Genomic DNA, 11,768 nt, shown 5'->3' with positions numbered 1-11,768 from the left:
CCACCGTTGCTGCGGGTGGCTTTGGCTCGTCACGTCGAGAGAGCGCGAGGAGAATTTCATTAAGTTTCTCATTAAGTCTTTCCTCCACCTTAATGATGTTACGATCTAGATGAGCGATGTTGTCGCTATTCCCAGAGATCTGGGTATTCATGTTACGGACATCGCCTCTCAAGTCGGCGATGTCGTCGTCAACTTGGTCGACGCGATTTCTTAGTACTCGCGCCGTTTCAGACGCGAGGGAGTGGGTTGGGGATGGAGGACGCGACGCGCGCATTGGGACGAATGCCGCAAGAGTCTCCGCTGTGAGGGCTTCAGACGTTGTGACTTCGTCAACGTCTCTCATATAGGTGGGACGCGTCTGAGATGCGTCCCTGGGCCCTTGCAGGCCCAGATCGCCACCATCACTTGAGGTGGTGTCGTCTTCCGCCCTACAGCTAGTGGAGGGGCCGGCCGTGTTGGTGGGAGCGTTGGACGTGCTCCTGGTGTTGTATCTCCACGACATCCAGAAGAGGTGTCGAGTTGTTCAACAAGTTCGCGTGAGAACTTGATCGAAGTCGCGCGTTGTCAGGGGCCGATGACGCGCGCGTTGCCGAATGGGGTTTCGGCGCCGGTAACGCGGTGCCGAGAATGGAAAAGAGAATAAGAGCGTAAAAAAGTGAAAGGTTATCTTACTAGTTTGGGGACGGTAACGTTCCGTTCCCCCGTTCGCCTCAGGCCTCAGTAATCCGTCTAAGTATACGCTTGATTTGGCTGTATATTGACGGGGTAGAAGTAAAGGCTAATCCGCCTTTTACAGCTACCCCGAGGGTTTATATACAATCTTATACATTCTCAGCACAAATAAATAGAGAAGCTTCCGCGACGCTAAATTAGCGTCGCGACATAATTATTACACAACACAACATCAACTGATGTTGTGGGCGGAATATAGACATGGGCCGGGGCCTCACACTAGATTCCCGGCGTTTTTTCTCATTGATGGCCTTAGTTTGTTTCGCCAGAGCTGGGACATCAAACCATTGGTGGGATGGGGGATTATGGAGATTGGCGCCAGGAGTGTTGTCTGTCTACAAATACTAATGAGATGAGTATCAGTGATTGCAGTGATTTGGAAGTACATACCCATTGTTGTGCCCACAAAGACAGCATTGCATTGCTCAGGTGCAAATGCTTCCCACTTGCGTGGGTATGTGGCCAACAGTGACCACCACATTTCTGACATTCCCACCTCTTACCAAGCAGCACATACTGCTCCGAAGTCGGGTTGGATTGAATCGCGTCGTTTACTGTATTAGAACAACAGCTTTTTCCATGCTTGTCGTCAGCTTTGGGTACTGGTTTCTGGTGAGTTGGTATATCACATATAGGTGACATGTAGATAATGTTTTGGAACTTACAATATTGACAATGTATAATTTTTTGCTTGCCTGGGCACGAGACATGCAGTTGCGGAGTCCATTTAGCACCTTTTCCATGTGCGCGACAGTCTTGAGCTGGACTGGCACATCCCACCGTTGCTTTCCATCGAAAGTTGGAAGGTGCCCAATGTTGTGCTCAGTGACATTGATGCCCATCCCCTCCTCGATTTTCTGGAGTGCAAATTGGGCAGAACAATCAATGGGCAAATGGAGACTTGCCTCCATTGCCACCTTCTTCGGATTGAGTGTGTCACATTGGTAGCAGATTTCGAGTAATTCTACTCAAGTCATTGAGTGAAGCTCATAGTAAGTGAAAAAACTACATACTTTCCAATCTTTCATTGGATGCAGAGTTCTTTGTGTCAGGGGCCCGGGTTGGGTTAAGCATGGCAATGGGTGGGGAGGAAGTCGGTTGCTGTGGTAGGAACATGGTTTGTTGCCCAGGGAAGGAAACCATGGGGTATGCGATGGGATATGGAGGGTATGACAGTTGAAGTGGAGGTGGGACAAGGACTGCGCTGTTGCAGCTTGGGCAGAAGGAACGGCGACTGCAGTATTGGTAGCTTGTAGCCTATGTTGCATTCCCTGTACCGCTTTCTGCTTTTGTGCAATAAATTCTTTGCACTTCATCCGCATTGGATCATCAAGTGGTAGTGCTTCCCCTGAATGGAATGGTGGCAAAGTCAGTGTTTATCCAACTACATTTACGGTAATTTTCTTACAATTTGGTGGGAATGGAATAGTCCAGTTTTCAGGTGGCCAATTATGGGCTGAAGGATCAAAAGCGTCAAGGACTCTGTCAGAGTCATCGGGCAAATATCGGGCATCTCCTGTTGCGAGGTAGTATTGGAATGCCTGCTGAGGTGTCTTGGGAAGGGGGTGGGGGGCTGACCCTGTGATATGGTCATCATTCCAACATGCACGCTTATCCTTGTTAAGAACATAATAATCCAGAGTGTATGTCTCTGGCATCGTATAGGCAAAGAGTTACGAAGTTTTTCCTGAGGATTCATTAAAGTGAGGAATCTGTTTCAAAGCCTGTATTTATGCAAATAGAGAGCTTCATTGACAGCTCTGCAGTTGGACTTTCTGGAATGCACGATGGCATGGCTGACACTATTTTCGAATGGCTGTCAATGGCTGTCATGATTCAAAATATGCGGCAATCACACACAATATGAGGACCATATTGACAGTTATTCAGATAGCCAGTCTTCGCTGATGTAGTCATTATTGATAATGATGGGGGATGCGGAAATGGCCACACAGCGCTTATTCTACTGTATTAGCATATTTTTTTTGAATTGAAAATAAAAAATTCCGAATATTTACTCATTTTGTTGATATTTTTTTTACAAAAGGGTTCAATACCCTTTCACTTTTTGACTGCCACTTTCTCACAAAACTGCTGTAGTTCTCATGCATATTGCTTGAGACTGAGCTATTGTCAGGGATCAGCAATGACCCTGGACCCTATGCCAGCTGCACATATGTGCGTGGGAAGTATGCCGGCAATTCCCGTCTACTCCGCTTACCTAAGCCCCGGTGGCCTGGATCATCTCTGGCATTGTTCTGGAACATTCTATGATCATGTGATTCTATCGGCGATCTGTTTGGTTTCCTTATTGCCGGACTCTACATGTACATATATAGCTGACCCTAAGATGGCGACATTCCTTTCCCCTGGCTTTAATCACAACTAGGTTATTGGTGCAACCTGCACAAGCATGCGTGTCACCTGACAGCTATTGTCACTATGTCAGGATCCGGACCCCAGCTGGGAGTGGCTGGAGGGTGAGGCCAGGTGTGGAAGCTGGGGTATTCTCCCCAGCTGCTTGAAGTTATTGGAATATCAATGTCCATGCATACTAATATTTTCTTTATTGATGCGATATCAATTGAGGATATCATATATACCTTTTGTCTTGATGTCCTCTTCATTGCCGGTTATAGCAGGCAGTCACTATAAGTGATATTAGTGCTAGGTGTATAAAACACACTGTGCACGGAAATTTTTCACACCCCCTCAGTTCTCTTGTTCTTGTTTGAGACTGAGGTGATATACTTTTATTTACTTTATTCCTTGTATGTGAGTTCTGACTGTGTTTACAGACCACACATATAGGTAAAGGAACAATAAATCAGTTCTCTTGTTCGAGACTGTGTCAGGGGACGACTCCCGGGTCCCCATGACCCTCCCTTATGGCCCACAGCCTCAGGTCTGGCCAGCCCTATCCAGGGCACAATCTACTGTGGGTAAGGAGATGTATAGATAAAGGCAATGTAGAATACACTTGCCTACTGTGGGTAAGGAGATGAGAAGGAAGCTAACTTCTCATCTTCCCACAGTGGCCACAATATCAGCAAAACTTCCAGGGATACCCAGAAGTCACATGAAGGGGTAGGAACCGGGCCCGGAGCATGCGGTGTGCGGAGCGTGCGCACGTGTGGGAAGCACGGCGGGTGGAAGCGGGTCCGGATCCGGGCTAGTCAGGGTGTGTGCCCTGACAGACTGAGACCACATGTATAGTGCTTATTTACATTAGAAGTCGCTGAGGGGACTAGCCTCAGCCTTCACAGGGAATGAGCTGAGAAGAAGGGTAAGCTTCTCAGCCCCCTGTGAGGCCAACACAAAAGGACCCTAGGAACTATACAGTTCCCGCTTGCTGCCGACTTTCCATAACAGGTGTGACCTGTGGGAAAGTTCTGGGCGAGCTGCTCACCCCCCCAGAATGTTCCCACGGTCACGTGTCCTGGGCAAGTTACTCTCCCAGAAAATTCCTGTGGCTGTGGCTGTGCATTTCTGGGCGAGTCGCTTGCCCAGAACATTCCCATGGGTTCGCACACGCACATCATTGTGTGAAACAGTGGGGGAAGGATAGGGGGAATGGGGAAATGTGGGGAGAGGGTGGTTAGGGAAAGGGTGAGGGTGTCTGAGGGTGAGCGGGGTCAAGGGCTGTGCCCTGACACACTAGAGCAAGCAGTTATTCCGTTAAATGTTAATGTATTGCATTAGCCACCCAGCACTCATTTCGAGTTCAGTACAACCGTGACCCCGTTTCTGTGTCAGGGACGCATCCAGGGTGGAGGGGGCCCGGATGTAGCACCCAGCAGAGGGACCCTCCTGGGGTGCGAAGTGGGTGTGTGTGCTGGCAGGCCCAATGCGGGACAGCAGTCCCTGGCCACTTAGACTGAAGTGGAAAAGGTGAATTGTTATTAAAAGGGAAGACTTGTTAGACACTGGTCCGGGGTCGGCACTGAGGGTCACCATTGTGGGCTGCTATAGGCCATGATGGCTGTGATGCCATGAACAAGGCCCGAGGGTAGGGCATTTGGCCTCAGCAACTCTAAAGGAGCGCTGTGCCCCCTAGCTGTCTCTTGGCCCTCATTTCAGACTCACTGGGGTTGCCTTGCTGGGGTCAGGACTTGGGGGTCATGGTCAAATCGATATTAGAGCTAAGGTACAATAAAGTATCATACAGGATATATATAGGGAGAAAGAATGAATGGAAGCGGACCCGGGCCGAAGGCCGAAGGGTCCGGAAGCAAACATCAATAAGGGGCGGGGTTGGCTGCATAGCAGCCGGCAATGACCGAGGGTCAAAACAAACAATAACAGATAAATAAAAGGAAGGAGTGTAGGGCCACGATAGCGGCAATGGTATCATAGTGGCACTGGACTCAGAGTTGGGCCAGAGTCAGGCATGGGAATGGTAGCGGCCCTGTAGGGGCCAAGTGGGTGGGGTAGAGGAGTCATGCTGGGCATGGTGCCAGAGGCGGACTCAGGGCAGGGAGGTTGGTGTGGCTGTGGGGGAGTCGGCCAGGTGCAGGGGAGCCTAGGGGCAAGCAGGGGGGTGAGCAGGGAGTCCTCAAGGAGAATAGGGATGAGGGTTGGGGCTCGCGCTCATGCTTGTGCAGCAGGACGGGCTCGGGTGGCATCAGGATGGGTGGGGAACAGGCCGGAATGCACGGCCGTGACAAGACTACACTACTTACCTGAAGTGGAAAAGGTGAGAAGAAGGTTACTTCTTTGGTTCCCACTTCAGGTACATTTATGTACATGTGGCTTGAGTCACATGACGAGTGCCACATCATCCTTGGAGACAGCCGCAGTCATCTGGGTGTCCCTGCAGGGGATCCCAAGAGCATCCACTGCAGGCATGCATGCTGGGCACAGCAGGAAGCTGTTCAGGGTGTCTGGGCTGGACAGGTCAATAGTACATTGATACAGGGGAAAGTGGTCCATGTAAATAGAAGGAATAAACAAGAAGAGAGTGATGGGAAGAATGAAATAAAGAAAAGGGAAGAAAGAGAGAGGGGAAAGAGGGAGGAAGGAGGAAGGAGGAAGGAGGAAGGAGGAAGGAGGAAGGAGGAAGGAGAGGAATGGGCAGCAGGGCAGCAGGGCAGCGGGGCAGCAGGGCAGTGGGTGAGGTGTGGCCAGGTGGACCCGGGTGGACCCAGGTCAGGTGGGTGTGCCCTGACATCACCCCCTCCTTAAGCTGCTTCACCCAAAAGCAGCCAGGCGGTTCTCCCTCTCTCTCCCTGGGGCTAGGGGATGTGTCCTGTGGAATTTCTCAATCCAGGAGGGGGCATGGGCTAAGTGGTCCTGCTGGAGCCGTTGGTTCTCTGAGCTTGGCCAACCAACGAACTTTACCAGATACCAGAGTTTGCGGCGTAGCCACTTAGAGTCCAATACCTTCTCAACCTCGTACTCCTCTTCTCCATCTACAAGTTCCGGGCCTGGGTGGGGGTCAGTGGGTCGTTCTGCGATATCGTCTGGGTGGTGTGACCTGATGTTCATTACGGACACGACTGGGTGAACTCCCTTCTGTCGTGTGGTAAGTTGGAGTTTGACAGTGGCTGGGGAAACAACTTTGACGATCTTGAAGGGGCCAAGCCATTTGTGGTCCAGCTTTTTGGTCGGGCGGTCGGTCATGTAATTCTGGGTGCTAAGCCAGACTTGGTCACCTTCTCAATATTCTGGGGCCGTTTCATGGTCTCGGTTGTAGTAACGGGCCATCTTGTCCACTGCGTGTTCCAATGCAGCCTTCGCCTCCTCCTGCATTTTCATCATCCTTGACAAGAACCCATCAGTGGCTTCCACTTTGGACATACATGTGGGTTCTGTCCCCATTCTGGGGTGCTGGCCAGTGTCAAGTTCGAAGGGGGTTCGGTGGGTGGATGAGTGGATGCGGTTGTTGTAGGAGAATTCCGCTAGCAGGAGCCAAACTGCCCAGTCATCCTGTTGATGGTTGATGAACACCCGGAGGTAGGCTTCGATCTCTTGGTTGACCCACTCAGTCTGTCCATCCATCTGAGGGTGGTAGGGTGTCGAGGGGGTCAGTTTGACGCCGAGGAGGTCCACGAGCTCCCTCAAGAAGTGGGAGATGAAGGCACTCCCTCTGTCGCTGAGGATCTCCTCAGGGAGCCCATGGTGCTTCCAAACATGCTCTAGGAAGAGCTGTGCGATACCCTCCGAGTCTACAGTCGTCACAGTGGGGACCACATGGATACGTTTGGACAGGCAGTCTGCTACCACCAGGATGGCATTATAGCCCTTGGACTCTGGGAGTTCTCCCACCATATCACCTGCCAGCGATGGGTGGGGACCTTGTTCGGGGTAAGCTTCCCAACTTTTTGTGAGGGGAAGGATTTGACACAGTTACAGGTGTCGCACCTGCGTACATACCACCCAACATACTCTGCCATCTGGGGCCACCAGTAGTCGCAGGAGACAAGTTCCAGGGTTTTCCACCACCCCGGGTGCCCTGTTGCCTGTGCATCATGGTGTAGCTGCATGAGGTCATGGCGGAGTTGGGGGTCTTTTGGGATGTACACCCTCCCCTGGTATAGGATCAGCTTGCCTTGCCTTTCCCATTCATCCGACCTTAATGTCCCCTCTCCCAGCTCTTGCATGGCCTTTACTACTCTCTCATTGTGATCCTTTGCCCTGCATATCCGATCTAAGATGCCTACCTCCTCACCTTCCACCGAGATTGCCTCTGTCGCATGGGCCTCAAACCAGGCCAGTTGGAGGAGGGTTAACCCCTTGTTGTCATCCTTCCCTTTCAGGTGGTCGGCACGATGGGAGAGCGCATCTGGTTTTCCCATAAGCTTCCCGGGACAGTGGACAAGGGTAAAGTGGAAGTGGGAGAGGAAGAGGGACCATCGAGCCTGGTGTTGATTTAGCCTCTGGGCCATCTGGAAGTACCCCAGGTTGCAGTGGTCAGTGTAGACCTCGACCTTCTCTTCAGCACCCTCTAGGAAGTGTCTCCATTTTTCAAGAGCTCAGACGATTGCGAGCATCTCCTTGTCATACACTTCATAATTACATTCCACATCTGTAAAGCTCTTGGACATGAATGCCACTGGGTGGAACTCCCCATCGGGCTGGAGCTGAGAGAGGACTGCACCGGTTGCAAAATTGGAGGCATTGCACTTGAGCTTGAAATGGCTGGAGTCAGTGGGGAAGGAGAGAACTGGGGCAGTTGCCATATCCGTACATACCCGATCCCAATCCGACTCCCGGACCCTCATCTTCATCACCTCCAGAGTCCTACCCTATCTCCATCTGCTCCGACATCCACCTTCGGACTGAACATCACTCCTCACACCACACTCCTCTTACTCCCTGTCCATCCTCCTACCCTACCTCCGTCCACTCCGATATTCACCTTTGGACCTGACCTCATTCCTCCTCTTACCTCCCCTTATTGTTCCTCCCCTCACTCCTCTCCTTCCATCACTCTTCTGCCAAATGTCATATCCATCCCTGGCCATCGACTTCCGGTCCCTCCGATTCCTCCGTTCCAACTCCGCTCCTCCCTCACTAACCTCAGAGCCCCCGTTATTCCGCAATCCTCTCGGTACCCCTCGATGGTCACCACCCCCCCATTCCAATTTATTACCTACGCCTCCCTAAGTACGGAGCCCCGAAGACTTCCGGACAGCTCCGACGTCCGCTAGCGCACCCCCGCCTCCGCTGAGCAATACACTCGCCTGCCCTGCAGAGTCCACCTTCGGGCTTATCCTTCCTTTCCGTTTCTGGGTTATCGCCTGCCTTTCCGCTAACCCCGTGAACCGACTCGTCGGTAATATTCAGTCGGCTAATGGTTAAACCCCGTTAGCTCCGCTCCGTTCGGCTCCGCCAATTGCGGAACCGTCTCCGCTGTAACCATATATATATCCCACTTGTACATAGGTTACGCCCCAGTAGAAAAATCAACTAGAGTTCCCCCCTAGGTTCTAATTGCCAGTCAGTAAGTTAGGGCACGGACGTGTCACTAGGCACAGCACTCCTGGCAGAAGTCACTGAGGCCGAAGCCCTCCGTTACGGAGACATTCTTTCGTCTCAAGTCTGGTCTCTGACACCAAACCTCCACCAAGTTACGACCTTCCGCTGCAGTCCTGTACCTCATACTCGGACACTGTCAGGGGACGGACCCGGGGTCCCCATGACCCCTCTCTCTATAGCCCACAGCCCTGTATGTGAACAGCCTATCCTAAGGCACAACCTACTGTGGGTAAGAAAGTAAGAAGGTTAACTTCTCACTTTCCCACAGTGGCCCCAATATGGCGAAAACTTCCGGGGATACCCGGAAGTCACATGAGGTGGGATCCGGGGTCGGATCATGCGGCGCACGGAGCATGCGGCGCGGGAAGTGCACGGGAAGTGGAGCGGGTCCGGACGCGGGTCCGGGTCCGGGCTAAGTCAGGGTATGTGCCCTGACAGACACTGTCTGTACCTTCACTCCGAGATTCTGTCATAGTTCCGACCTCGGACTTTGACTCCACCTTGGCTTAAGTCCATTGCATTGGTGACCTCATTCTACGTAAAAAGCATTGCCAATATCCCTCGGACTTTCAACCCCACCTCCATAACCTCCGCAACCTCCGAGCTTCATGGACCAAACTTGGCACTTTCACCGCTTGTAGTGTATCTTTCACGATTTCCCCTCATCCTTATTTGGACTACTGCTTCCTTCCATTTAGCCAGTTAGTCATCATCCCCACTTCACCTCATCCTCCTGCCCCTCTGGGCTTTGCCCTCCCTATCTCCTTTTGGATGTACCACAGAGTCTAACCCATGACCTTCAGTACCGCTCCACTTCCATCATCCCTTTGTCTCCATTTGGATGCCTTTGTTTCGATTTGGACCCTCTTTAATTTCCTTGTGCTTTCGTCTTTCTACTATATACAGGTGCTTTGTAAGGTCAGTGTAGGTGCTGACCTTGGTGCCTCTTCAGTCCTCAGGTCAGTCGATATCTAGGTTGTACAGAACTTAGTATTCGACTTGGTGTGGAGAAGAGTAAAGAACCCTTTACCTGACTCCGCACCATACATATGTAAATACAAAAGTACAACAAGCAATAATAAAGGAATAATGTAAATCACCACCCCTTCCTTACACACTTGTACATACTCATTTTAGGCCCTCAGTCTAAAATCGACCAGAAATGCCCCCTAGAGACTTCCTGCTCACTGCTTCTGAAATTACCAGTTCCAGGCTTGGGCCTTTCGGGTCAACTTGTGGAGTGGGTGTGCCTCTCAGAGAAGTCCTTGATGAACCGGTGATAGAAGTTCACAAACCCCAGGAAGGACTGCACCTCCTTCACCTTGGTTGGGGTTGGCCAGTTGAGGACTCCATGGACCTTTACAGGATCCATTGCAATGCTACCCTCTGAGATGATGAGGCTGAGGTACTCGATCCGGGTCTGCTTGAACTTGCACTTTTCTGGCTTCAGGAAGAGCCTTCTCTTCTGCAGCATTTCCAGGACTTCTCGGACGACCCTCCAATGTTCCTCCAGGGTAGCCATGAAGATAAGAATGTTGTCCATGTAGCAGATAATGACTTCCCGGTCGATGAAGTCCCTAAGGATGTCGTTCATCATGGTTTGGAAAGTTGCAGGGGAGTTACACAACCCAAAGAACATTACCATAGGCTCGAACAGCCCTCGGTTGGTCGCAAATGCTGCCTTCCACTCATCCCCATCCTTGATCCGGACGTTGTTAAACCCCCAGCACAGGTCCAGGGCAGAGAAGTACTTGGCGTTCCAGAGGCAGGCGAGGACATCCGAGATAAGTGGGAGCGGGTATGAGTTCTTTATGGTGATCTCGTTCAGCTTCCGGTAGTCCTGTACTAGGCGTAGTGATCCATCTTTCTTCTTGACAAAGAAGACTGGTGCCCCCATTGGAGACTTAGATGGTCATACCTGCCCATTCTGCAGGTTTTCGTGCAGGAACTCATCCAGTTCTTTCTGCTCTGGCTGTGAGAGGGGGAAGGTCTTTCCTCTGGGCAGTTTGGCATCTGGTACCAGATCTATAGCGTGGTCCCAGGGCTTCTGGGGGGGCAGCTGGTCGAAGGCTTCTTTTGAGAACACATCCCGGAAGTCCTGGTAGTGCTCTGGCACCAGTGTCTTGAACAATGAGGGCTCTGCATCTGGGTCACGGGCCTCCTGGGCCATCCACTGAGAGGGGGTTGTGGTGGCCCTCAGGTTGTGTCCCCAGCCAGGGGGAATGATTGCAGCGTAGATCCCATCCCCTGGCTCTAGTGCAGGGTCTTGGTCGTCTCGTGCTCATGGCTGTCTACAGGAGGATGGGCAGCAGGACATGATGACTTTCTGTTGTGCCCAGTCTACCTCCAGGTTGTGGTGTAGGAGCCACAAGTGCCCTATGATGAGGGATTGCCATCCAAGGTTTGCGACTGCAAAGTGGGCTCGCTCTGTGTGCTGCCAGAATGTCAGGAGGGCTTCCAGCTCCTCAGTTATGGCTCCATTCTTGTTCAGGGTCCCATCGACGTTACAGATGGGGATGGGCTGTGGGAGTGGGGTCATCTTGAGGCTTCCGGACGAACTTGGGGCTCACGAAGTTCCCGGTGGCCCCTGAATCTAGGAGGGCCAATACAGACACTGATGCAAGGGAGGTTAGTGTCATATCCATACAATCCCAACCTCCGCTCCAGGCTCCTGGAACTCCGAAACTGACTCTGGAGCCCTACTTCCCTTCTGTCACCTCCTCCTTGCTGACTCCCAAGAGGTTATCCCACCTCTGGCTCCAACACCACCTTCGGTCCGACTCCAGAACATTCCGGGTCCGACCCCAACCTCGACACCTTCCAGACAAGTATGCAACACCTATGCTCCTGACTCCGGACCTCTGCTCTGGAATCCTGTTTGCATCTCTGTCTCCAGAACCTCCAGTCTTAGCTCCAACCTCGGACTTTGACCCCACCTCCGCTTATACCCATTGTATTGGTTAGTTCATTCCATTTAATTACGTTTGCCAATATTCCGGAGTTTAACTTCCGAGTTTGGACTTTCCGGACTTACCTCGGACCTTGCAACTATTGCA

The 11,768-nt window shown here is 51.8% G+C and overlaps 1 protein-coding gene across 1 annotated transcript; it reads right to left on the bottom strand.

Moving 5' to 3' along the window:
• Window positions 1-1,035: 1,035 nt before the first annotated feature.
• EI90DRAFT_3016970 (uncharacterized protein) lies at window positions 1,036-2,390 on the bottom strand (the record flags this gene model as incomplete). Its single annotated transcript, XM_039057057.1, has 7 exons — window positions 1,036-1,076; window positions 1,123-1,215; window positions 1,236-1,341; window positions 1,398-1,696; window positions 1,746-1,989; window positions 2,010-2,080; window positions 2,141-2,390. The coding sequence occupies 7 exons, from the start codon at window positions 2,388-2,390 to the stop codon at window positions 1,036-1,038; spliced, it is 1,104 nt and encodes a 367-aa protein (XP_038915259.1).
• Window positions 2,391-11,768: the final 9,378 nt, after the last annotated feature.

Source organism: Cantharellus anzutake (genome assembly GCF_015039405.1).
Source record: "Cantharellus anzutake strain C23 chromosome Unknown EI90scaffold_29, whole genome shotgun sequence".
Classification (NCBI taxonomy): domain Eukaryota; kingdom Fungi; phylum Basidiomycota; class Agaricomycetes; order Cantharellales; family Hydnaceae; genus Cantharellus; species Cantharellus anzutake.
Note: the sequence above shows the minus strand (reverse complement) of the source record. Positions and strands in the feature narration are given on the sequence as shown.